Source organism: Nannospalax galili, unplaced genomic scaffold (assembly GCF_000622305.1).
Source record: "Nannospalax galili isolate Female #2095 unplaced genomic scaffold, S.galili_v1.0 scaffold433, whole genome shotgun sequence".
NCBI classification, from domain to species: Eukaryota; Metazoa; Chordata; class Mammalia; order Rodentia; family Spalacidae; genus Nannospalax; species Nannospalax galili.
In genome coordinates, this window is record NW_008338715.1 from 10,993,870 (window position 1) to 11,021,420 (window position 27,551).

The 27,551-nt window shown below is 41.8% G+C and overlaps 1 protein-coding gene across 1 annotated transcript in view; it reads left to right on the forward strand.

The window, feature by feature from the left end:
- Positions 1-17,396, forward strand: part of Kdr (kinase insert domain receptor) — a 46,676-nt gene extending 29,280 nt beyond the window's left edge. The window contains exons 20-30 of the mRNA XM_008833318.3: positions 498-586; positions 1,132-1,285; positions 3,180-3,277; positions 5,728-5,850; positions 6,002-6,113; positions 6,389-6,488; positions 7,114-7,219; positions 8,607-8,758; positions 13,417-13,516; positions 13,991-14,076; positions 15,789-17,396. Of these exons, the coding sequence (XP_008831540.1) occupies positions 498-586; positions 1,132-1,285; positions 3,180-3,277; positions 5,728-5,850; positions 6,002-6,113; positions 6,389-6,488; positions 7,114-7,219; positions 8,607-8,758; positions 13,417-13,516; positions 13,991-14,076; positions 15,789-15,984 (1,316 nt within the window). The 3' untranslated portion in view covers positions 15,985-17,396. The remainder of the gene's footprint in view (positions 1-497; positions 587-1,131; positions 1,286-3,179; positions 3,278-5,727; positions 5,851-6,001; positions 6,114-6,388; positions 6,489-7,113; positions 7,220-8,606; positions 8,759-13,416; positions 13,517-13,990; positions 14,077-15,788) is intronic.
- Positions 17,397-27,551: the final 10,155 nt, after the last annotated feature.

A 27,551-nucleotide genomic window follows, 5' to 3' on the forward strand; every position in this document is an offset into this window, starting at 1 on the left:
ACTCTGGCTGGCTTTGCCTGCCTGATTTTGACACATCCCTCTGCAGTGTTTGAGGGCAACAAGGCAGCATTGACAGCCTTGGTCTCATTACCTTAGATACTTTGCAGATTCCTTGATGGTAATTTAATGAGCTATAATCAAATGATTGTAAAGCTTCCTCTGAATTAAAGAATATCACTGTGATACAGTTTCCTACTTGTGTAATAAGTGTTAGATGGGGAAAATAAATATCCCCTGAACTCTGAAAGCAAAAGACTTCAAGAGGAGTCTTCTCAGCCCATTGCGAATATTTTGGTTTTCTTGTAGGATTGTCCTTTGGAAAAAAGTAAATTTTTAATATAAAGGGACAGCGATCGACTGATTTCTATAATCCTGTTCCAATGAAAGGTTATATGTAGCCTTGTTTTAGGGCATTTTTGAGCTTATCAATATACCAAGCACTGAATGAGAAATGTTAATGAAAGCACATTTTCCTTTCTTGACATACTTATCTGCAGGGCCTCTCATGGTGATTGTGGAATTCTGCAAGTTTGGAAACCTATCAACTTACTTACGGGGCAAGAGAAATGAATTTATTACCTATAAGGTATGTCATTTCTAACTGTACTTTGGTCATACTGTGAAGCGAAGGAAGACTCAGAGTGGTATACAATTGTTTTTTAATTGAAAATGCATAAGGAGAATCTTTGCATATTTCCTCGGTCTTTTGACTTCCTCGTTTACCTTCTGGGGAACTTATGCTTCTCCTCTCTTATGTTTAAGACTTTAACCTCCTGACTGGTTATGGTGGTGACAGACTGGAAGACTTGATTAAGAAAGGGAAGGACAGTGGGAAGAACAGTTTTGGACTAGTCTGTCTCCCCAGCCACATTTGGCTGGATGGAATGTGTGTCCCTCTGCAAAGGGGACATGAATGGGCAGTGTGTCTGCGTGCACCCGCAATGAAGCACTTACCACTTTAAGCTTTGTGGAAGGACCCTTCTAAAACTTGCCTCAAATTTTATCTCAGAGACTGAAGAATCTTACAGTTGTCTTTTTTGTCTGCTTTTAATAATTTCAACGTTTCTAAAGTTTACTATATTTAGAGACCAATTTTATATTCACTGAGTTTCCTCATTTGCTTCTTTTTAGAGCAAAGGGGCACGATTCCGGCAAGGGAAAGACTATGTTGGAGAAATCTCTGTGGATCTGAAACGCCGCTTGGACAGCATCACTAGTAGCCAGAGCTCTGCCAGCTCGGGATTTGTTGAGGAGAAATCCCTCAGCGACGTGGAGGAAGAAGAAGGTAGCAATTCCTGTCTTCTTCATGCTTAACACATGCTCTTGTACAAGTAGACTATGACAAGATATTTGGTCATGGGAAAATCTTCATGTTTGAAAGAAATCTGACTTCCTAGGTAGCTTCCAATCAGTGTCCTCAAATATATAAAAGCCCTGAAGAAAGAGTGAACTATGTTGGGAGACAAAACAGGTCCATCATGCGAAGTCTAGGAAACCCAGTAGGATAAGCTGTTGCTAACAGTCATGTCAGTGTTCTGATCCAACACTGGACCAGCATTTATTGGCAGGAGAGGTTCAGTGCTGTGTTCTGGAAGGGGAATGAGGCTGCCCGGTACTTGGTTAGCTTTCATTGACACAGGTGGTTCAGATCCAGCAGCATGCCTCACCAGTACACAAGGGTCCCTCCCTTTATTAGGCCCGACTTTCCCTAAGACAGGTTAGTTTGTATCTGTTGCTTTCATTCTATTCCAGCTGGCTTCTCACATCTCCCTTCCAACCGTACTTTATAGTTATTTCATTTGGTTGTGATCCCCATGATATTTTATCACTCTTTATGGGTGGAGCTGGGCTTCAGCCTCACCTCTGGAACTTCAGTCAGTTCCAGGAGACACTGTATGTCTGTTTCCTCAGAAGGAGCAGACACAGCTCTGTGGACAAAGAGATGGGACTCCCGACTCCTGGCTTCTCTTGGGGTGTGAATTTAGACAAACCCAACCCCACTTCTGTTTCCCTTGCTATTAGTCTACTGATAGAACGTAAATCTAGCAGGCAACCGGAAGCCAGGACGTGAGCCAGACAAACATGGGAAGGCTGTCTAGGCCTCACGTTGTGGGCCCCACAATCAAATGGACCGTGTTCCTTCTTACTCACAAGTGAAAGCTAGTGTGCTGGAAACCCAAGGCAGTGAGGGAGCGTATTGAAGTAGAGAGGGCTTGGAATTGTGGGCCTGGACTTCTGCCTCCATTTCTTTATCTGGAAAATGAAGAGGTTGTCACTAATTGTTCCTGTAGAGCTCTCTAGCCCTCAGCATAAGAAGTCGTTGAGAAAAAGTCTCCGCTTTTTCAATACTGACAAGGTCATTACTATAATTGCAGTTTATTCTGGTATTGTGTCCAGGAAAGAGACAATAAGCCTTATCTTATCTGACCAAAGTTAGGAGATATTCTGAAACCCCCATGGATATCTGAGTGCTTATTTGTGCCCATTGCACTGTAGTAAATACTACCAATTTACATCCCTTCATCTTGCTCTCATGTCTCTGCCACCCCTCACTCATATTCTTGTAGGAAAAGCATCCTCCGAGGCCAGACTTAATGTACTTACAGCACTTTTTAAGTCTGAAAGTAAGAGAAGTAAGTCTCTTTCTGGCATTTTTAGTTATCCATTGTAGATTGTACTTTGAACGTTGGTCTTTATCCCAAGACAAAGCCTAGAGAGAAAAGATTTGATGACCCTGAATATTATTGTTTTATTTTTAGAGTTCTTGATATGAAGCTGTTGTTTATCCCTCTGGGTACATGGGGAAAAAAAACAAACCAAAACAAAGCAAATAAAAAACCCCCAAAACCCCCCCAAAACCCAACAACAAAAAGCTTAAAAGAGAAAACTTGGAAAAGTCCTCTTTCTTGCTCTGTTGTGTGTATCAATTTTACCTTATCTCTCTTTGGTGTTTACTAGTTCAATTTGACTAAAGTGGAGAAACCATTATTTACCTTGAGGTATGATGTAGGCTAATAATATTGGGGTTCAGCAAATGGGTGGATGATAAGGCACTTTCTCTCTGCTTCTGTTTCTGAAATTGACCTCCAAAGTCTTAAATAGATCAGTCTAGCCAATTTAGAAGCAAAGCTATTGGCTGGTGAGGCTATCCAACCCTGTCTTTCTGCCTCGTCTCACAGCTTCTGAAGACCTGTATAAGGATTTCCTGACCTTGGAGCATCTAATCTGTTACAGCTTCCAAGTGGCTAAGGGCATGGAATTCTTGGCATCTCGGAAGGTAAGACAGGGCAGGGGGAGGTAGCTTTTTCTTTATGGACTTTGAGATGAGATCTCTGTTTGGGATAGAAATTCGTGTATCACCTCTAGGATTCTTGAAAGAGCTCCCTTGGGAAGGTTCTGTTTCTGCTAATGAAAGGTGGTTAGGGTTTCATGAAATTAATTCATAGAATAAATATTTATTGACTAACCACTAAGTGCTGGATAGTCTTCTAAGTCCCACCATGATCAACCATGCAAGAGATTTCTCCAGCTTTGTGGTGTTTACAGTCTAGTGGACGAAACAAGCAGTAAACAACATAAACAAGTAATGTGCATGGCAGGTTAGATGGGAGTAGGTGTTGGGGCATTAAATAGAGCAGGAAGGCCTTGAAGAATGCGTGGAAATGGCATGTTAGTGTGTACATATGCTAACATGTGTGTACTTCAGTGTTAAACAAGGTGGATGAGAAAGGCTTTACTAAGAATGTGTCATTTGAACAATGATCTAGAGAAGTGAGAGATGGAGCCTGGCTGATAGCTTGGTATAGGAGACTCTATTTTTAATTTATTTTACATTCATCACTATCCATCAAAAAGTATTTGTTAGCAGTATAATTAGAAACCAGGAAGGCCAGGCTTAAGATGAGACTGATTAAAACATCTAAAATTAGAAAATGGGCCAAACAAAGGCTGAAGTGGGGACGTGACAAGTTACAAATGTTCCAAAGGTTGTAAACACCACTGGCTGAGACAGGAGGGAGGTTGGTAGGAGTCACTGCCGACCTTGGGAAGGGAAAGGTGCCTAGTTTCACATTCAGTAGAAAAAGTTCAGATTAATCTTCAGGAAAGCTATCTATTGACAAAAATGTATTTGCTGTAGCCTCCTGGGGAACAAGACTCTTCAATATTTGTTTTGTTTCTAAATTATTGTGAAATCCCTAACCCACTTCCACCCCTGAAGTTCAAAACTTCTCACAGATTCCAGAACCTCAGGACCTTAGAGAGTTCAGCTGAATAGCTCTCTTGTATTCTCTTTCCCAAAGAAGGGAGAAAACAGCGTCATACAGTGACTTTCCAAAGAGAAGGGCATTGTGTCTTTTCAAAGATTATTCACTTTTCTTGTCATTTAAAAAATGTATATTTTATTTATTATTTTTATTTTATGTGTATGAGGGTATTGCCTACATGTTTGTGAGTGCACCCATGTTGTGCAATGCCGCGGAGGTCAGAAGAGGGCATTGGATTCCCCTGGAACTGGAGTTAAGGACAGTTTGTAGCCACCATATGGGTGCTGGGAATTGAACCTGGGTCCTCTACAGGAGCAGTCAGTGCTCTTAACTGCTGAGCCGTCTCTCCAGCCACATGTCATTTTTTTTAAAGGCTAGAACTCACTATTGATTCATGGCTCCTTTGGGCAACTAGAAAAGGAATTGATGTAGTGATTGGAGGGTAGAGAGTGGGAATCCTTTCATATCTCACATAGCCACCATGTGATTTAAAATATATATATATATATATGACCTGATTATCAGACTGAAAAAGGAAGCTCTGGTTATGAGCAAGCAAGAATACTATATTTTTTAACACTCCAGTTTTACTGAATCATACTAGACGACATGATCCTGAATATTCTCATTCAGAGGAGAGTGCTATATAGATCTGGGCTGCCAGATGGGAAGAAGCAGGACTTCCCAGCTCCCAGGACTACTCCCGAGCTGACCTAGGACTTTCATTCATTTCTAATGCTCCTTGTGGTTCTTATTCTGTTGTAGATTTATCCTGTGGAGGTTAGGTGAGAATTATGATCATAATTAAGATAGCTGTTTACTAGTGGGAAGTTACTTGAGGTTAGAGGATGAAGGGAAAAGATCACTGGAGGAACTGAAGAGATCGTTTCAGAGCCAAGGAAAGCACCACTGTATTTCTAGTGCACTAGAGAATCTGCTCCACTTCTGTTGGACCAGACCAAACTCAGTTGACCTTTATTGGGATAGCAAGCACTTTGGGAAGAGGGTGAGGACCCCTGGAAACTACCTCCAGAGCCAGTCAGATTGAGTTCCAGATGGACTAGGAAGCCAACCAAGCACACGAAACCAGTGAGAGCCCTGTGTTTATGATTTCCACCCATCCATTCAAAATAAATCCATTCTGGGACCTCCTTAGAGTAATCCAGTTTCAGCCATTTAGGGTGCCAGGTAAAAGGATGTGTGGATGTGACCAGAAACACATTTTTTAATTGTGTACATCATCACACTGTAACTTAATCATTTAGCTCTAAAGACTGGGGCTGTTTATGGAATAAGCAGATGTGTCTCACAGACGTTTTCCTCATGGGCTGGTTTAAGATACTACTCCAGTCCTTGTTAATCAGTTGGTTCTCTGTGAGATTTTTTTTAAGCATGAGGTCACAACAGATGTAAAAGAGATTAACCATGTAGAGATCTAACACACACAATGTTCTTTTCCCAGTGTATCCACAGGGATCTGGCAGCACGAAACATTCTCTTGTCAGAGAAGAACGTGGTTAAAATCTGTGACTTCGGATTGGCCCGGGATATTTATAAAGACCCAGATTATGTCAGAAAAGGAGATGTAAGTTTCCAAGATGACCGTTGTGGTCTATTAAGTGCAGAATTTGACTTCCTCATATCAGGTTTCAAGATTTACGTTCGGAAGCAAGGGAAACATTTCTGCAGATATTTGCTAAATTGGGTTCTGATTTCTTGTCTGTCACTCTTTTAAGGCCCGACTCCCTTTGAAATGGATGGCCCCAGAAACTATTTTTGACAGAGTATATACAATTCAGAGTGATGTGTGGTCTTTCGGTGTTTTGCTCTGGGAAATATTTTCTTTAGGTAAGTCACTTCTCGTTGTCCGCCTCCTTCTGGTGGCAGGGATAAGATGATAATAGTTGATGACCCCAATATGTCTTTCCCTCTCCTATATTTTACCTCCGTCAGGTAGAAGTTCTTGGAAGTTTTAGATGGTAAAATGCAGAAGAACATAAGAACCTGCATAGTTGCTACATAGTACATTCCTGTATACGTCATTATACAAGATGTGTAAGAACCAGGCTTAGTGCTTTTTATGAAGAAATCAAATCACACAGTACCCCTTTCCTGTCTTATAGGTGCTTCTCCTTATCCTGGAGTAAAGATTGATGAGGAGTTTTGTAGGCGATTGAAAGAAGGAACTAGAATGAGGGCCCCTGACTACACCACACCAGAAATGTAAGGCTGAAAAGTACCCTTCTCTTTCTTTGTGCATAAATCCTTCCCAATAGGAAGGCTGCCTACTGATGTATCCCCTTCATGGCCTATTTGTATCTGGCTTTTCCCTTGACCCTTTCTTGGTAACCTCAAGCACAGTCACTGTGTCTTAGAATAACACTACTTAATTATCTATACCAAAGAGGTTTAAAAAATAGTTTACTTATTATTTTATATGTATGAGTGTATTGCCTGCATGTATGTAAGTGGACCCATGTTAGTCAATGCCTGTGGAAGTCAGAGAGGGCATTGGATCCCCTAGAACTGCAGTTACCAGTGGTTGTTAGCTACTATGTGGGTGTTGGGAACTGAATCCAGGTCCTCTGCAAGAGCAGCCAATGCTCTTAACTGCTGAGCCATCTCTCCAGCTTCCCCGAAGAGTTTTTAGTAGATGTGTTATTGTCTTTCTATAGGTAATTGGACCTCTGAGTGTGGGCATCTGTCTCTTGTAGTTTTTTTTTTATCTCTATTTAGCATGTTGGCTCTTGGTGGGTATTTTATAAATGTTTACCATTCAGGGCTTCTTTTGAACATTAGTTTTAGGAAGAAAAACGTGGTTAATGAAACTAGTGTCTTGCTTCCCTAGGTACCAGACCATGCTTGACTGCTGGCATGAGGAACCCAACCAGAGACCCTCATTTTCAGAGTTGGTAGAACATTTGGGAAATCTTCTGCAAGCTAATGCTCAGCAGGTTTGTAAACCTCTACCTGAGAAGCTTCTAGAAAGAGTCCTGAGATAGAGGATCTCCAATTTAACACTCTACTGCCTGAATGTTCTCATGACACCGTGTTCTCTTGGCCACTGAAAAAGGAGCCACTGTCTTCCCGTCCTGAGCATCAGGGCTCCCTAAAAGCCATAACTGTCCTGTAGGCAGATGACAGCCTAATTCCAAGCTTGAGAATGGAGGACTCCCATTCTCACCTACTTACCACAAAAGAGCCCATGAAAGAGCTGTATGAAAGAAGTATAATAAAGAACATGAATAGAAACAGGATTGGTAAAGGGACCAGAGGCCAGTGGTTGCCAGGAAGGCAAAGCACTCAGTGGTCATGGAGGAGACGGACAGTACACGGAGCCCAGAAACCATTCCTCCATGAAGACTTCCATAGGAAGGCCTTCAAAGCAGATGGCCTCCAGTTTAGTCTCTGTATTCTGAGGCAAAGGAAAAATCAGATGACAATGAAGAGAAAAGACAGAATTCTGAGAAAGGGGTAACACAATTTGAAGTTATTTTCAAGGGAAAGAGAAAAGGATGACTTGACCCACTGAAGTGTTTGGAAGGCTTGTTGGTGAAAATGGTCTTGACTTTCAGCTGTTCAGAAAGAAAGAGGAAGCGATTGGTTTCCACTGTAGTAAAATCACTGACAGAGATGAACTTTCTAATGGTAAAGGATAAAACTCTGTGTTATGGGGAGTTATAGGAGCCTGAAATTTTACAAAGAGGGACCAGAAACATCTATTTTACATAGTTTGCACGTATTACTTTTGCCTCTACAATTTACTAAAAATTCCTTGAAATTTCTTCCATTTTTAATAATCTGTGAGTTAATCAGATTTGGTTTTTGGTTTTGTTTTTGAGAAGGACTCACTATGCAGCCCAGGTTGGCCTGAAACTTATGATCTTCTTGTCTCAACCTTAAGAGTGCTGGGATTATAGACACGCACCATCACATGTAGCAGATTGTTTTAACTTAGAAGAGCATTTGAAGATGCAACCCAAGGACAGTAGATGGGGGCCTGTGAGATGGCTCAGTAGGCAAAGACAACTGTGGCCAAGCTTGACAACATGAGTTCAATCCCCCAGCCTCACATGGTGGAAAGAGAGAAGCAACTTGTCCTCTGACCTCTGCACACATGTCATGACATGCACACATGTGTGCACACACATATACACACAAACATGCACACACAAATTTTATAAAATAAAATGTGAAACCATTTTATGTGGTCCTGAAGTCCTGTTCAGATATGAAGCAGCACTCACACAGCCAAGAAGCCCCCGTGGCCTTTGCTTTTCATGGAAAGGCCCCGTGAAAGACGGCAGCCATAACAACAGCGTACTCTGTTTATTGTTTCAGGATGGCAAAGACTACATTGTTCTTCCAATGTCAGAGACTTTGAGCATGGAAGAGGATTCTGGACTCTCCCTGCCCACCTCACCTGTTTCCTGTATGGAGGAAGAGGAAGTGTGTGACCCCAAATTCCATTATGACAACACAGCAGGAATCAGGTACTTTATATGGCCAGCATCCCCTCAGGGGGGCCTTAAGGCCAGTCTGGAGAAGTGCGGGAGGGGGTAAGAGGAAGACATTCTGTGAGGCTGCTGTAACTGTAGTCCCAGCGCTCTGGAGGGCAGTGCGCCCCCAAGAAGGCCTGGAGAGGTGAGCTGCCGCCCATCTGTGGCCCATGTTGCTGCCACAGCTCTAATTCTAAGCCTTGAGGCCTCAAATAACTGAAATGCCACAGTTAGTTAATCTCCAGAAAAAAGAGAGTGATTTTACTGAGACATCTGTATTAAAATGGTCCCTGTGTACACTTTTATTAATGTGAATGAAGTGACTTAGGAAAAATTCAGGAAGAGTTCTGTGTAAATATGAAACATACTCAGGGCTCTCTGGTGAGGACACAGAGTGCCATAGGCTATGTCCTGAATTGGGCTGGACACAGTATCTCAGAAGTCCCTCCCCAGTCTGATTTTCAGCATTTTAGCTACATAATGGGACAGCTGAGCTTATTTGAAACACATGCCCTGCAGTTCTGTCCTGGTCTGTGAAGGTCTCTGCAGGCAACTTTCTTCTCACTCCCAGCACCGGTTCATAAGGAAAGCGTTGATGTGATTTGCCACTATATGATATTAGCATTGCCTTTCTTAAGCCTGGAACAGGTTCCCTTTGCTTTGCGTGTCATCCTTCTGTAACTGGAACCGCTGACAGAATGCGTCTAACCTGACCTCCTGAGTAGGCCCAGGCAGCAGGAGGAACAGGCAGCTTTCTTATGTTTGAGACATTGACCCAGTTGCTCTGCAGCAGGGGAGACTGAGGAGGCCCTGGAGATGTTTAGGACAGCAGAAAGACTAGTGAGAGAGAAGAAAGCAAGCTTTGAATGGTTAGACACCACCCAGCAAGCTGCCTTTCCATTAGAGCAGTCAGTATCTTCTGAAGAATTTTCTATATATTATCAGATTTCTGGCAATGTGGAACTCTGGACTTAGGCAAAGTAGAGACAATGATCTAGTTTGGATGCTTAACACAGCTGAGTCACCCAGGGCAGCCCAAACTATTGTGGTTAAAGATCTGGACACAAGAGCCTAATAAAACTGGATGGACTCCCATGTCTGTCCCAGGTCCCAAATTGTCTAACTACCCCCTCAGAGTCTTTGTGAAATAAAGGAAAAGCCCCTGATCTGTTTGAAAATGGCTGTTAGGAACATTGTATGGTATAATGTATTTCTAAGTGTCTGGCACTTGAAAGCACTTCATAAAGGATAGCTGTTAACCAAGCTGCTTCCAGCCAGGCCCCTGAGGTGAATCTACCTCCTCTGAAACCTGACTCAGTGCCGTTTTTCCTTGTTCCACGGAGAGGTTTTCAGAGAGGAAGAGCGTGAAGTGGAACTCTCGTGTATGTAGATTACTAGAACAGGTTGATCTGGCTTCTGGCTCAATCACTGTTCCTGCCGCACTGTTACTGCCTTCTCCTCAGCCAAAGAGCCATTTGATGGCTCACTGCACTCTGCTTGCTCTGTGACCAAGCAGAGAGGAGATCAGAGCTAGCTAGAGTCTTTTGGCTTGCTGGTGCTTTGCATATGCTGCTAAGAGAAGAGGAAGTCACGTTTGGGTTATAGAGATGCCAATGTGATGCTGAGTCTAAAAAGGGACCACTAGCATTGATTCCCCGGAAGCAGAGACAAATATGACATCATGCTCCCAGCCCAGCCAGGCCTGGCTCTGATTTTATGTCTGTGAGTTTTGAATGAGTCTTTCTTTCTAGGCTAGTTTCTCTTTTAGCCATCCATAAATTGAAAAATAAAATGAAAATTGAAAACTTTTGTTTACATCCCCTCCCAACCCCCTCATCTATTCTCCACTTTATAGAAATAAAACTCCAGGTCACCTTACAGTGGTCTGAGTTAAAGGAAACAGACGTGTCAGCACTCTGCACCCTGTGTTACGGGGCTCTCCTGTGGTTCAGCTTCTCTGGGGAGCATACAGCTGAAGCAAGGGCACTTCTGTCCATTTTCACAGTTCCAATCAAATAGAAAAACCGAGCCTCATTTTGCATCCTCTTAATAGTTTTCAACTCCATCGCATTCTAAATATAGCTGGACAGAGACATCACTGTGGGAGCCAACCTCTTGATTTGTTGCTCCTTTAAACTATTTTAAAAATATTTGTTCAGCATTTATTTAGAGAAGAGACTGAGAAGTGTGGGAGGGGAGGACCACTTGTGTCTAGACTTAGCTTTGTCTCCATTTCCCCTGTGGGTGGGCTTTGGCCCCAAGTTTGCATGCTTCCCGAAGAAGAACCATATTCATTGGATTCATCTCTTCTGGATGGCAGTTTGTGAACCGTCTGTGGTGGCTGTCATTTCCTCTGGGAGCTTCACCTCCCACTCCGAGCAGTTTATCAAAGATTTCTTTGCATTTCTCTTTCAGAGAAAGGTATTGGTTCATACAGTTTCCTTCATTTTGATTAATTGCTAGTGGTGGATTGATTCCTGGGACAGCCTGCTGGCTAGCTGTTCCTAGATCTGGCTATGATGCTGGACTACTTGAATTGGGGCTTTTGTTTCTTAGCTTTTCTTTGTTCCACATTCCACATTGAGCCCACACACTCACTCACCTCAGGGTCAGTGTTCCATAAATTTGAGCAGTCATGTCTTCGGCTCTCCTTGATTTTCCTTCCTGATAACTCTTCTAAGGGAGTCAGTATAGAATGGGATGTGGTAAATCAGCCTTGCAAACCTTTGCTTTGGAACCTGCAAGACTAAGTGTGAGTCCCAGTTGTACCCTTCATTAGCTATTTTCTCCTTGAGCATTGGCTTTCTCATCTCTAGGTGGGACATAAGAGAGCTGATTTGGAGTATTATAAGGAGCAGACTCAACAATGTCAGGGAAAACACTTTGTCATCCGTGAAAGACCGTACAATAAAGCTGAGCACTGGGCTCAGAATGTCAAAGCAACTGTGTAATGCCTCTGCCTTCTGACTCTGCCTCGTTCTATACTCAGATGTCTGTGGAATCAACCACTGCTCCAAACCTCATGGGAATTCCTTTTCTTTAAACAGGTTCCCCCTTTTCCTGCTGGGTAAGCCCTAACTGGCTTCACTGCCTTTGGTCTTCTCCTTTTCAGTTCACGACCAACTTTCTAAAGAGCATATCTGATCTTGTCGAGCCCAAGCCTAAAATTCTTCAGTGGTTTCTCGCTGCCCCACAATAATCCAAGATTCTAGCTGTGTGGTTTTGAATACATTCTGTAACCTTTCTGTAACTCAATTTCCTCACCTGAAAGGTTGACACAATATTTGCCCCGGGGGGAGGGGGGGAGTAATACTGTGCTGGTGATGCTTGAAGAGCGTTCAGCACAGTGCTTGATGTGTGGCAGACTCCCACAGGCCTTCCTGAATGAGTGAATGGTTATGATGGCAGCCATTTTTGACAACCACTACTGGGCTTAGGAGAAAATAGGTCTTGGTTGTTCTCTGTATTTCATGTCTTCTTTCTTGAGGAGTCTCTTGAGTAAGGTGGCCACTGGCAAAACTTGTTTTCTCCTCTGTGTGGGGAGGAACCATCTTTTTGGAAAAGAGGAGAGACACTGAGCTTCTGTTCTTCAACCCTCACCCGGAATCTATGCACTGTGCCAGCAGGCTACTTGTCAAGGGAGAAGCATGAAGAATGTATTTGTTGTCCCTGTGGGTCTCTTCTGTGGAAAGAAAGGGCTTCTCTTATCTCCTTTTGGGCTGTAAGAGGTTTTGATAGGATCTCTGGATTCCCCAGAATATCATGTGGCAGGGAAGGAGTAACCCCTAGGGACAGGGGACGTGTTGTCTGACACAAGTTTCATTCTTTGAAAGTCTTCAGAATATTACGCCTCCTAAGAACTCTAAGCCCAACATTTGCCATGCTGTTTATCTTCCTAACATTCTCGTGAGCTAGAAATAGCTATTACCAATACACCTTAAAAATGGGGTGACAGAAGTGCAGAAATAGTTATGACTTTCTCAAGTTTGTATTGTCAGTGAGACTCAAAACTACACAAAGTATCTTGAGACTCTGAAGACACTGCCCTGTCCTGAAGTAAGCAGCTCTGTGGGCTGAAGGCAGGGGCTGGTGAAGCCTAGCCTACCTTCCCTCTGTGTCCCAGACCTGCGTTACATGCAGAAGGAGGACGGGCTCTTGAGAGCACTGCCCAGCTCAGTATCCTTCAAGGAGACCAACAGGTGTTTCCCCTGTCCAGGCTACCCTGTGAGCATTAGCTAGAATAACTTTCTTTGAAGGTGGCTAGAAAGCTGGGAGGCATACAGCAATACAGCCAGACAGAGCTCAGTGGAGGAATCTCATCCAGGGAGGACGCCCATCAGAAGGCAGCTAGCTGCTTGCTGAGTCTGTCTGCTACTGTTGTCTTTAGTCCAGCACTGGGCCTCAGAAGCATGATTCAAAGGCACAAGACCTCCTGTGCCCTCCTCAGTGATATTATACTTGTAAATGGACTTTCACAGGAAATTAAGCCTTCAGTGTAAGCTAGCAAAGAAAGGTTTTTTTTCTTTTAATTTTGTTTTTCTTTTTCCAAAGGATGTTTTGGAGGTTGCTGTTAAATTTGTGGTTGAAAGATAATGAAGTTAGGTAGCACTTGTGGTACCACCATTCAAATACAAATATTTGTTTTCTTACAGTCAGTATCTGCAGAACAGTAAGCGAAAGAGTCGGCCAGTGAGTGTAAAAACATTTGAAGATATCCCATTGGAAGAACCAGAAGTAAAAGTAATCCCAGATGTAAGTACATCTTTTAAAAATAGCCTTAGAAATAATACCAAGAGTGAAATACTAGCTAGACAAATATTAGCCTAAGCATTTGAATCTTGGAACCTCATTGTAAGGCTGTCTTTGAGAGTATGTACAACGGGGTCATTATGGAGATGGGACTATGGTTTTTCCATATGAAAAGTGCCTGGTCTGAGGTTCAAGATAGTCTAACTTTGTGCCCAAGTTCACTAAAGTGCATATGGTATCATTGAAGACAGAAGAGGACATTGGCACCCACAGCTGCTTCAGACCCTTCCTCTCTCCTTAGCCCAGGTCTGCTTCCAGGAAGTGCTTTCTTCCTTCTGTGGGTCTCATACTTTTACCTTCCTCGGCAGGATACTGGAACATATTGTCTGCTAGATGGGTTAAGAAATCAGTTTAACTAAATAGTTGGTCAATGTCTACACTCAACTCAACCGTGTCATCTCATTGTCTCTTAAAAAGGACAATCAGACAGACAGTGGGATGGTTCTTGCATCAGAAGAGCTGAAAACTCTGGAAGACAGAACCAAATTAGCTCCATCTTTTAGGTAAGAGTCGACCAAATAAAAAAGACCATTTCAATAGGAATTTCAGAAGGAACTAATAACCACAAATATAATGTAAATGTGGTGTCCCCTTTTAGTGTCTTTGAAGGTTGGTGAAATTAACATCTTAAATTAGCAACTTAACAAAGAACTGAAACAAACTAAACAATGAAATAGACAAGTCTAAAAATAAACCTGAGAGTATTTGGTCAATTTCTACGACAAGATTTGTGAAGACTCTAGGACTTTTGAACATATTTACTGTAGTCTGTAGTTTGTATGACACTGGCTAAATAACAAAAAAGTTGATGGACATGATCCTGACAACTTAAGACTTTGGAGCTGTAAAGAATTTCCAAACTGATACTTAAACAGTTTTATCTGTACTTAAGAAACATGGTATATAGATACATATTGACTTCCTTAATATATTTTAAGTGTTATTGTTTGAATCATTGCATATTTAATTGTCAGAAAAGTATTAAATTTGGTTTTGAGTAGGTTTTTCCCTTTATGGTTCAAAAGGAATGTGCTGTTTCTTTGAATCAGTGTACCTGCTTTTATAGCACAAAAAAATTATGAAAATCTACATTCATAAGAATAACGGTATAAAAGAAGTTATTTGTTTGCCAATGAGTTCATTCTAGGTAGGAATAGAAAAGATTTGATCCACATGTAACGTGGTTGCTGCATGAAATGAAGATTCCCACGGGTTTCTTAGTGACGCTGATGCAGCACTAACAACAGTAACAATAAAGGAGGCAGTGCACAATTTTACTATTTTCTTTAAGGTCTAGTAAGAAACTGTGAGGGCCAGTCTTATGCTCCATTCACTGATTCAAAACATATTTATTCAGAAACTACTGAGTCAAGCATCATACCATTGCTTGAGATATGAACTAGTTTGGGTAGGAGTTGGATTGAAAGAAAAAAATGTATTTCCCGTGTTTTGAACTAACTTTAAACCATATATGAACACAGAGGGGAAAAAAATCCTTTCTGTGGATTTTAATATGAACCCCTTAGCAGTATTCAACAGAATGCAAGCCCTGAGCGTCACTATCCACACAGCCTACATGCATAAGCTTTGACGTGATTACTCTGCCATCGAAAACATTCTCCAGTTGCTGCTGAGTGACTGGATCCCTAGTCCATCCAAGGAATGTGGTTTTGATGAGTAGAAAGCAGTTCTTGACATGGCTGGCTTGACTGCACACACTCTGCCAGTTATTTGAGTGTAAAGTTAGTTGCTCAACAAGCTTATTAACATCCTACACATGCTGTGTAGTCCCCCAAATCACCAAAGGGAGAAAACACAAGTGAACTTTCAGAGTATCCCAGTTTCCTTTAATATCATGAAAGAGACCCTCTGGCTCCTGTCATTGTATACAAACTTGTCAGTCATCAAGGCTGTAAAAGTGTTCCATTGGTTGGAGACTTGGCATACCTCAGCAAAATTGCCTTTTATCTCGTCTCAGGCTTGAAAGACTGGGACCTGAATAAGAGGACTTATCTGCAGCTACTAACTCAGGCTAGTACCTGAAAGTAGACCTTGTCTGAGTAAACCTGATAGGCTGATTAGGACAAGGGAGAGATAAAGGCGGGTATGTCTCCAGGGTATTTCGGCCTCCTTGGAGCTGGGAATGGGGTGAGCGTAAAAAGCCAAGGAACTGTCTTCTCCCTTCCGACTCATTTGGTTGTCATTTCTCCCACAGTGGAATGATGCCCAGCAAAAGCAGGGAGTCCGTGGCCTCCGAAGGCTCCAACCAGACTAGTGGCTACCAGTCTGGGTATCACTCGGATGACACAGACACCACTGTGTACTCCAGCGAGGAGGCGGAACTTTTAAAGCTGGTGGAGGCTGCAGTGCAGGCTGACTGTGGGACCACACTGCGCTCACCTCCTATTTAAAAGCGGGTGCCCACACTCCCGACTCCTGGAAATTGTGAGAGAGGTGCTGCTTAGAGTTTCAAGTGTTGTTCTTTCCATCACCTGGAAGTAGCCACATTTGATTTTCATTTCAGAAAAAGGACCTCAAACTGCAAAGAGCTAGTTATCTGGGCATTTAAAGAGAAGATGCCTGTGACCCAAGAATGTGTTGGATTGACTCTTTTTCATTTATTAAAAAAGCCTGTGTAATGTCCCCAGCCATGGGTCTCACCATGAGTTAAAACAAAAGACATTCAAACAAGGGCTCTGTCTCCAAGAAGTAGCCATACCTGGGCATTGGACACATCTGTAAAAATGGGTAAAATGGACGATGATAGTGCTTTGGTTGATAAGATAAGATGCTAAGGCCAAGTCTACCTAAAGGGCTTTGTGGAGGATGTGGGCTGTGAGCCAAGTCTTAAGTGTGGGATTTGGACTGATAGGAAGGAAGGCATGAGCTTGCTTAGAGAGTGCGCTGAAGCCTGCAGATGCATTGTGCTGGCTCTGGTGGAGGTGGGCATGTGGCCTGTCAGGAAATGCAAAGGCGACCAGCGAGGTTTCTGGTTTTAGAAGGTTGCGTGCTCTTCGCAGTTGGGCTAAAGGTGAGTTCCCTATGCTGTTTCCGACTCCTAATGAGAGTTCCTTCCGGACTCTTACGTGTCTCTTGGCCAGGCTCCAGGAAGGAAATGAGGCAGCTCTGGCTCCTTGTCTCCCAGGCTGATCCTTTATTAGGAACACCACAAAGAGAGGACATTTGGCCCAAGGCTCCCTGTCGTGTTGAAGACTTCTTACTGCACAAAGCAACTCAGAATTTCTTCTGGGTGAATAGCCACATGTCTGTCTGGTGGCAGTGTCGAGGCTGAGTTCAATGGGTTCTGTGTCAAGCTGTAGTGATGCAGGCTTAGGAAGGTGCCATCCTTTTGTCCCTCCCCTACCCCCAGGTCACCCCCAGATCCTCAGTATTTTAGCCTGATGGCCTCTACACAACAGAAAATCTGATTTGGTTTATTCACTTTCTGAATAAATGATCATTAGCCAGATTTCAAAATTGCCTTATAGCCAAGGTTATAATAACACCTATTGTATTATTTAGACTTTTAACATATAAAGCTATTTCTACTGGACGTTTGCCCTTCTGCTATCCTCCTTTCAAGAAAGAAACTCTATTTTTCATTTGGTACCATAGTGTGAAAGGCTGAGAACAAGGACTTTAAAACATGCTATGGCGCATATATTTATAGTCTGTTATGTAGAACAAATGTAATATATTAAAACTTTATATTATATATAATGAACTTTGTACTATTCACATTTTGTATCAGTATTATGTAGCATAACAAAGATTGTAATGCTTTCAGCAACTGATGTCATTTTATTAAAAAATATTGAGAAACTTGAAGGAATCCTTTTATAAGGGTGTGCTACTGAAGTTATCATTTTTCCCAACACTAAAACAGAGGAGGAAGAATCAGATTTAATGTAATTTCTTTTACTTTTCCTTGTTCTTTATGCTTCTTCGAAAGAATATTCTCATTACATGTTTATATGCTTTATAATATAGCCAATAAATGTATTCAGAGTAAAAAATATGATTGTTTAATATTATTAACAATAGTATTATTGTGAGGCAGAAAAAAGCAATTATACCTCAAACCTTGAGGTATAATTGCTTCTTTCTGCCTCACTTTCATTTTAACCATAATTCATACAGAAACACAGTCTTGTCCTATCCTGAGCACTCATGAGTTGTTAACACATGAACTAAGACATATGTAATTCAATGACCTCCCAGTGGACTTCAGAACTTAGGAGCGAGAGATCCTGAAGCAGGTGGCCAGAGGCAGGGAGTCTGCAGGAAACCTTCACTGAAGTCCATCTAAGGCTCAGAACATCAGGTCCATGATTGACATTTTTTATTTTTTTGTCTTTTTTGAGACAGGGTCTCCTTGTAGCCCCAGCTGTCCTGGATCTCACTATGTAGACCAGGCTGGCTTCGAACTCACAAATATCCGCCTGCCTCTGCCTCCCAAGTGCTGGGATTAAAGGTATGTGCCACCACACCTGGCCCCATTATTGACATTTTAAGTAATTATTTTTGCCTGAATTCAGAGCAAAGCAAAAATCTTTGGCACCAGTAAGTGTCTCTATCTTTTGTATGTTATCTGTTGTTGTTTATTGAAGAGACAGGGTCTCTAGTCCAGGATGGCATCAAACTCCCTAAGTAGCCAAGGATGACCTTGAACTTCTGATGTTATTATCTATACCTCCACAGTGCTAGGATAACAGGCATGTGCCACCACATTCATTTTTTGTGTGCTTCCATAAGTATAGGGTTTTGAATTTTTTTCTAATTAAATATGCCTTATTTAAAAAAATGGTTTCTGGTTTTTTTTTTTTTAATCTTAAGGATTTTTTTTTCCAAATCTAGCATCAACATTTAAATTTTCTTCTTTGCGTTTTCATCCACTGAAGGTTTATTTTCAGACGTGGAATGAGATGGGATCTAAGTTTGCTTTTTTGCAAGCAGATTGGTAATCAAGGCAACTCCATTTATGAAATAAAACTCTTCTCCCTGTAGCTGGAGATATCTATATTGCATTATTTTTTAACCTCCACTATCTCACTGAGACAGTTTACAACTTTGTGATGAAGAAAGTGTGACTATGCATGTGTGCACTCCTGTTTTAACAGCAGGACCACTGGCTGGGGTTGGTAGACCAGAATTATCTTGACAACTTTCAATAAACTCAGGGTGGGGTTGAGGTTGAGATCTGTGGGGTGGAGTTGGCCCTGCAGGGGTCCCTCACCCCTCCCTTATTCCAGCCTCTTCCAGTAATGAATGGAAAGAGAACCTAGGTTAGGGTAGAAAGACCACAGAAAAAACAAAATTTTCTCCACTTTAGGAAAAAGAAAAGGCTTTGTTTCTCAGAGTGGCTCCTGGCATCACTTTTGATGTCAGGAAGTTGGATTTAGCCAAAACTTCACACTTTATTAAGAAATGCTTTCCACACCTTGGGCAGGATGACTGGGAGGTGGTTCTGGCCTCTCCCCCTCTCTCCGTATTCCATGCACTGCGTTCTTTGCTGCTTTTTCTCTCCTCACTTGCCCCCATGTTGAAGAATAATCACTGGCTTTTTAGAGCACTTCCTGCATGGTTTTATGTTCAGAACTTTAATTGGAGGCGTTTGGTATGTTTTAAGCCGGGCCTCGCTCTTCCCTGGGTTTCTGCGCTCCCTCCTTCGTGTCGCATCCTTCTCCTTCCTCTTAGGCCCTGTGTCCTCCTCTTCTTGTTCTCTGCCCACCAGCTTCCCTCTTCCCCACACCCCACCTTTTCCTCCACAATATTGCTGGAGAGAGAGAGAGAGAGAGAGAGAGAGAGAGAGAGAGAGAGAGCTGTGGGAGGCTGAAGTTCACGATCCCTGGACCAGGTTTCCCTATCAATGCATATTCCTTTGTCCTCTTCAATGAAAGGAAAGAAGAAAAGCAAGAGCCATAAGCCCACAACCTTGTAACTGCTGGTTTAACTTTCCTGTCTCTAGTACTGTCCTTTCTGTCTCTGAGTCGGATCTGCATCCTCCAATGTCAAAATGTAGTCAAACCTAGAAAGCTGAAATCTTTGAGAAACGAGACACTTTTCCTACACACATTTCCACATTTTCCTTAAGGGTGTGGACTTGTCTGTACGTTCTTTGATAGGCAGCAAGCGCAGCTCAAAAGTATTAGACCCTTTTTTTTTTTTTTTTTTTATAAAATGTGCTTTTAGGCTGGAGAATTAGCTGAGCAGCTGAGAGTGCCCTTTGCTGTTCCAGAGCTCCTGAGTTCATTTCTCAACACCCTCTGTGGGCAGTTTACGACTGCCAGTTTGTAATTCCAACTCCAGGAAGTCCAACATTTCTCTTCAGGGGTGCCCACTTATGTGCTAAGCCTATACCCACACCCACACATACACATCAATAATAATAAAATAAGTCTTTAAAAAATTAAAATTGCACTTTTTTTTTTTATCTTTTTGAGACAGAGTCTCTGAATAGCCCCAGCTGGCCTGGAACTCACTATAAAGACCAGGTTGGCCTTGATCTCACAGAGATTTGCCTGCCTCTGCACCCCAAATAGCAGGGCTAAAGGTGCGTACCACCAATTGCTCTTTTAAGTGAAGTTCTTCCATGTTCCATGTCAAGTAAGAACCTTTACAATTTTTGTTTTGAAAACAACTTGAAATCCAGTTCTGAGAAAAGTTTCAGAATACTTCTAAGTGATCAAGAAATCAACAGAGTGAAATAAAATTGTTTACTGTTCTTAACTGGGCTGGAGAGAAGTGATGGAATCAGGGAGGGGCAGCCAGGACCTCTTTCATAGCCAGCTTGGCCTGAAGCCTTGGAGCTTAAGTAGTAGACATACCATTACCAACCCTGGAGAAGGCCAACTCCGAGATAAGGGCTAGGAGTTAGGAACAAGCATTCTAGAGAGAACTGATAAGACAAGACTTGTAGTAAACTGTTGCTGACGTCAATGAACGTCCACCAGAAGACATTGAATTCTACCAGAGTCTTCTCTACAACAATGATTTTTATTTAATCATTTGGTGCATCAGAAACAACATCAGCTTTAGAGGTTTCACTGTTACTTTTTAAGGTTTAAATATAAAGGATTACAGAAGTCATATATAGTTTAACAGTGTTTTTCACTCATTGTTTATGCCGACTACTTTAGACCACATGATGAGTGAACTTGCTGGTGACAGTGCACTCCTGTGCATTAACTGAGCGAACCTCTCAGCTCTTAGATACATTGCCAAGGAAGAGGCCTAGAGAGTAAGAAAACTGGCTTTTTGTCCAGTTTTGTTCCAATTTTTATAGCAAATAATATTTGAGGGATACTTGTATTTATTTAGTCCATTTCTTGTTACTGCAACTGACTCCATGCAGACAGAGTAGTTTATGAAGAAGAGAGATTTGCTTAGTTTGGCTGGAAGTCTACTACTGAAGTGTGGCTTCTGGTGAGGGCCTTCCTTCTGCATGGTACATCATGTAGGTGTCTCATGCCACAGAGCAAGGCAAGCATGCCAACCCATATCTTCCTTCCTCTTCCTGTTAACCCATTAATGCTATGATGGGAGCCCCAATATCATGACCTCCTTTAATCCTAATTGCCTCCCAGAAGTTCCACCTCCAATTACCGTTACCATGGGAGCATATTAACCTCAGCAGGGGAGTGAATCCAGGAAAATAGGCTCAATTCTTCAGTTGGAGGTTCTCTTACAGTGCCTGAGTCTGGGGCCATGTATATCTCACAGAACAGAGAAACAGACTTGCTCATTAGGAGCCCTCTGAGCTGGTGTGACCAGTGGAGGTTTAATGGGAACCTGCTGCTGTGCACGCACATGCAAAAATCTCTCTACACTGAAATGCCTTATCTTGACAAAGGGGGTTGAAAGCATTCCATATTCCAAAAAGAAAATATAACTGAGGCTGAAAACCCAGGTGCTCAAGGCTAGACAACAGGGAAGTAGACCGTTAGTCATTCCCCAGGTTAACAAAGAAACTGACCAACAGTTCCCCCCATAGCACATGTTGGTGGAGAGCAAGGCTTCTCGCAGAGATTGAGGAAGGGCCCCAAACTCAATCCTTAACATTTAACTTTAAATAAGTAATCTTTTATTTGCTTACTTATATTTGACTCTATAAAATGCTTACAGAGCACCAGATACTCTTTGCAAAAGTTTACTAACTCGTTAAAGTAAAAGACACTTGTATTAGTTAATTTACTTGTTGCTGTGACAAAATACCTGGCAAGAAGCATATTGAGGGGGTCTGGAGAAACGGCTCAGCAGTTAAGAGCACTGACTCTTGCACAGGACCTGGGTTCTGTTCCCAGCACCCACGTGACCGCTAACAACCATCAGTAATACCAGTTCCAGGAAATCCAACGTCCTCTTCTGGCCTCCACAGGTATTGCATGCTTATGTTGCAGGCAAAACACTCATACACATAAAATAACAAAGAAAAAGAAAAATAAGCAAGTTAAGGAATTAAGTGTGTTTTGGCTCACAGTTTTCTGATACAGTCCATCACAAAGGGATGGGGTGACCGCAGGAGCCTGAGGTGACTGGGCACATTGTGTAGTCAGGAAGCAGAGAGAGGTGAATGCTCCTTTTTATTTTTCCTTTCTCTTCAGTCTGGGATCTCAGCAAATGGTGGTGCTTACATTCACTATGGGTCTTCCCTCTCTAGTTAAACCTCACTAGGAACACCTTCACAGACAGGCCTAGATGTTTGTCTCCTAGGTGATTCTAAATTCCGCCAAGTTGTAAAGATTAATCATCAAAGTACCATGACAGTTTACATCAAGTGGATAGGCCAGGGCAAAGATACATAAAAGAACCCTCATGAATGCTTTCCACAGTGTTTGCTAAAGAGCAACTGTGTGTCAGACATCCTACAAATAGGGGTCAACATTATTTTCTTAGTTTTTTGCATTATGGGTTGTGAACAGAACCATAGAGAGGACGAGCTTCAGTCTCATTCCTGAATGCTCTGTGTATCTTTATGGTCTCACTTTAATGAATTGAGCAGTCTCTTTTCTGGCTCAATCATTCTAGACTGAGTTCAGGGACTTCCTAGGCTTGTAATATATAAATACCACAGGCTCATAACACAGGAACAATCAGGTGAGAACGTCCCTCATTGAAGGCCAGGAAACGTCTATTCCTTTTTGCCTGGTTTACCTCACATTGCAAGCTTTCATTGTATTTAAAGCAAGATGAAACTCTGAAAGTGCTCAAGAATTCTGTTTTGTCTGGGATTGTGTTATGATAAGGCAGCATCATCTTTCGTAGTACTCTCTGCTTTCAAAGCTTTTCTGGTAGATGAAAATGCAGAATCCAGAACAAGTAAGCTCTACCACTGTCGTTAGTTTTGCTAGGAATTCTATAGAAAGTGTCTTGTATGATGATCTCCCCATGGGTGCTTTAAAATATTGTCAGGTAACATACAACAGTTCCTGGATATAACTATTTCACAAAATGACTATGCTTTTATATAAATTACCTGGAGAATCCTTTAAGCAGCCTGCACTCGGCATCAACAGTGAACTGGAATTTTCCTTCAATTCAAGCCTCGTGGATCGATCTTACCATATCTCTGTCTTGTCTAATGTGGTTGGGCAAAATACCTTGAGGATCTGTCCTGGAGTCGCAAGGATGCTTTTTCATCTCTTATCACCTAGTCCATTAGCAAATTTCAGAGCTCTGCTCAGTCAGCCTTTATTTCCATTGCCTTTGAGTGAGCAAAGATCTCAGACAGGAGAGCAAGGCACGAGGTGTCACACCAAAGTTCATTTCTGAGATCTTACAGATGCCAGTATAGTAGCACCTGCCTTTAATTCCAGCAGGATGTAATTTATTCCCAGTAGAAGCAGGTGGAATCTTTTTGAGTTTGAGGTTAGCCTGGTCTATATAGTGAAACTCTGTCTCAAAAAAAAATCTTACAGAATTCATTAATAGTGCTCGCGTTAAAAGTTCCAGTGGGGGATCTGGAAAGATTGCTCAGGAAGTAAAGGTACCTGTCGCCAGGTCTCATGACCTTGAGTTCCATCCCTGGACCTACGTGGTGGAAAGAGAGAACTGACTCCCACAAAAATTATTCTCTGACCTCAACGCATGCACCGTGGCACATGTATATATACACACACACACACACATACACACACACACACACACACACACTCATATTAAATAAGTAAATAAAATGTAATAAGTAATGGGTATTAACTTTGATGGCATATATGTCAGAGAAAATTTAATCATAATGTAATATAATTTTTGTAGACATGTAGAGCATGGAGTTAACTTTCATTATGTTTATTTCACAGTGATAAATATGTTCGTAGCTCTACCATCACTCAGACCCGAGCAGTTTGAAAGGTGGAGAACTAACATTGATTGCTGCCATACACCAGACATTGAGCCTTGTATATAATCCCATTAAAGCTTGGCAATGAGCATTAGGTACTCATTCCATTGGGTTAGAAGTAAAGATTGGCAGTTAAGGCTTAAACCTCAGTAGGCCAGGAATTCAGTCTACTGAAGACTTCGGGACATATGAAGAACCAGAATGGGAACTTTGCTCTTGATGGAAAACAGTGAACTGATTCATCCTATAATAAATCAACCAACCACATGAAAGGTCTGTGCTAAGATGACCTGATCATTAAGTGTCTTGTTAGTATGTGTTGGCTTTGACATTCTGATATTTAAGGTAGCTTTATCTGTAAGATAAATCCATTGGGCAGTGACAAAGCATGAAAGCTCAGTGCTGTAACAAATTCTAACTTCTAAGGGAAGAATGTGTGCTATTCACTAGCTGTGCAGTCTTGAGTGAGTTACTTAATCTCATTGGACCTTAAGTTCTTCATCTGGATGAGGGTTAAATGAGATGTGTATAAAGCATGTGATATACCACTGATAGATGGAAAGTATCCAATAAGAATGAGATTGTCATCTGCAGGAGAATCAGTGGAACTAGAAATCTAGACTTAGACAAAGACCATATTTTCTTGATATGCAGAATCTGGATTTTAAAACACACAACATAAGATATGAGTCAAAATGACACATGATAGGAGGAAGGAAGCTACAGGAGGAAGAGGGGTGGACAAGGGAGAGTAGTGGGGGAATGAATGAGCAAAGTACATGACATGTGTGAAGACAGCATAATGAAACCCATTATTTTGTATGCCGATTGGAAATGGTTAACTGTCATTACAGTCTTATAATGATGTATAATGGTGTTGGTGATGGTACAGTTAGGCATATGTATACTTTGGTGAATGATTCACTTCCCATTGGCCATGGGGATGAAGGTCTCCAATTGACTGTTCTTACATTCTCTCTCTCTCTCTCTCATTTATTTTGAAGACTTGCACAAACACTTTCATAGCATGAAGAACAAACTGGAAGTCATGTTCCTGGGAAGACTATTCTGTGATAGAGGTCAAGTTCAGAAAGAGCTCACTGTTCAGGATTTGAAGGCAGAATTTTAAAAAGTTTACTTGATTTCTCTTCATAAATTTTCAGGTGAAAATGGCTTATCAACAGCTTTAGACTGGCTAACTAATTATCTCAAAATTAGTGACCAATATGCTAAAAAATTGCCTTTTTCAAATGGCACATTTATCCAGTTAATTACATTAAATTAAAATTTTAAATAAACCCACATCCTTAAGAGTTATTTATAAAGTTTATGATAATTTGTATTGAAGATTTCTGTAAAACCAGTTTAAAGGACTGGTTTTTCATTCACAGCACAATTTTATGAAAAGTTCAGTTTCTCAAAAAAATATGAGGGAAGAGACTTAAATCTCCTATGAATATATTTAAATCATTTTAATGATTCATTGAAACTTACCATTTTAGCATACGTTATTATGTATTTGCCATTAATGTAAAAATTCTGTAGGAGGATCCAAACTAATCGCATCAATATAGAATGTTGATTTTTTTTTCCTCACTAGTTGTTGGAAATGCTAAATTAAGGTTTATGTGATGCCTGAAGCATCTTGAAAGAATGCCCCAGTGCCTAAATGGAGAGATTTTAAATAGCATCCAGAAGGTCTGAAATATCCCAGTAGAATGCTGTTGCCCATTTGATTTGCTGCTTTCTCTTGGTCACCTAGAATAGTGGGTGACAGTAATAGGCATTCACTGGATATCTATGAGGTTCAATGACAGCATCAGCCTTTTGGAGGATGGAATCTCAATCGGCCCTCAGTAAGTTGACTTTTGTCATTTCAGTCTGTTCTTCTTAGCACCAGCAAGTGCAAGAAATCTTTAGATAGGATTTTAATAATTGTGCTTTGAGTATGATTGTATTTGTGCTTCTTTCCAAGGAAGTGAAGGAAATTTTACTAGTTAGTTTTCTTACTGCAGCAATCAAATATCTAACAAGAGTCAATTTAAGGGAGAAGGGACTTTTTTGGGCTCATGGATGAAGGTACAGTCCATTGTGGAGGAATGTATGTGGCAGAAACAATTTGTGGCTGTTGAAACAGGAGCATGGGGTTGCTGGTTCACATCTTGGCAGACCAAGTAGGTGAGAGACCAGCAAAGCCAAGCTGCAAATCTCTAGGCCCATCACCAGGGACCCATTCCTTCCAAACAGGCCCCACCTTCTAAGAGTTCTACAGTCTTCCAAAGCAGAGCTACCAGCTGAGACCAAATGTTCAAACACAGGAATCTGTGAAGTTATTTCACATTCAAACACAATACTGTGTAACTAGATAGGCATGTGATGATAAGGGAGGGCCTGTCCTACAGTCTTCAAGCTGGTTAGACCCACTTTGATTATGACATTTAATGACTGTAACCACAATGAAGGGGTAGAGAGAGCTGTAGTAGACCAAGAGGAGGTGGGCCAGCATGGTCTTATAATGAACGACTGGGAAACTAGAAATAGACCAGAGAAGAGTGGAGGGACATGCAAGGGCTCACCTTCAAAATATAAAGAGGTTGCCCTAGAAAGTACTCCAGCTTTTTTGTGTTCTCAAAGGTCAAAGTTAGATCAGAAAACATGACAGAAGTGGGGCCTGTGCCATCTGATTCTCCATCACATGCCCTTTCCTTTGTGCCTTTCAGATCCTTGTCTCCCTAGAGTAAATGGTGACTGCTCTATCAGGATGTTGAAGGGTAGTCAAGTCATTGTAAGGAGTTTAGAATCAGCGTTGGACTAGGAAGCCTCCAAGTTTTCTTTCAGCCCAGCATCTCAGAGACTAAAGATCCACCTTGAGGAGTCAGGTCTGTGTTTGCATCCTGGCCCCATCATTTACTAGCTATGTAATCATGTGCGAATTCTCTTAGCTTTAGTTTCCTCATTCATAAAGTGGCGGTAATAAAAGTGCATACCTCTTAAGGTTGTTGCAAGGATCAAATGGTTAATACAGTTAAAGTGTTTACTATAGTACCGGGTATATAACAAGCCCTCAATGAATGCGTCAATGAAATGGAATGTACCAAATCTACCTCTCATTTTCCAAGAACTGATAACCAAGATTTCCATCTCAAATGGTCAAAGTGTATGCTTGTAAGAACTCAGAGAGCTCTTCTGAAGGCAGGAAAGTTGGTTTTTGTTTTCAAAATAGCCTCTTCCACAGATGACGTTCAAGTATATATACAACACTTCAGTGTTCACTGTGAACTCCAGACTTTGGCTTTGTTCAGGGGTTTGGCGGAACCGAGACAGGAAGAGGAGCTGAGACACCCTGGCCAAGGAACTGGAATCCAGGCTGGGGTGAGCTGGGAAGTGGGTTTGTGAGTCACAGCCTTGAAGGGCACAGTGATGTCCTTTGGCTCCCAGACTCCTCACACAGGGAGACATTTCCTGCTCTTTGCACCCTGCCCCCCTAAGAGTTTCTTAAGACAAATTCTTATTAGTTGTTATAATCCAAGGGAAGGAGTGCTTTTAGCACCTTCCATGGCCAGGAAACTCCCAAACCTTGAGAGAATATGTGAAGCAAGCTGGCTCGCCTGCTGGGGTCTCTCTTGCCATCATGGCAAA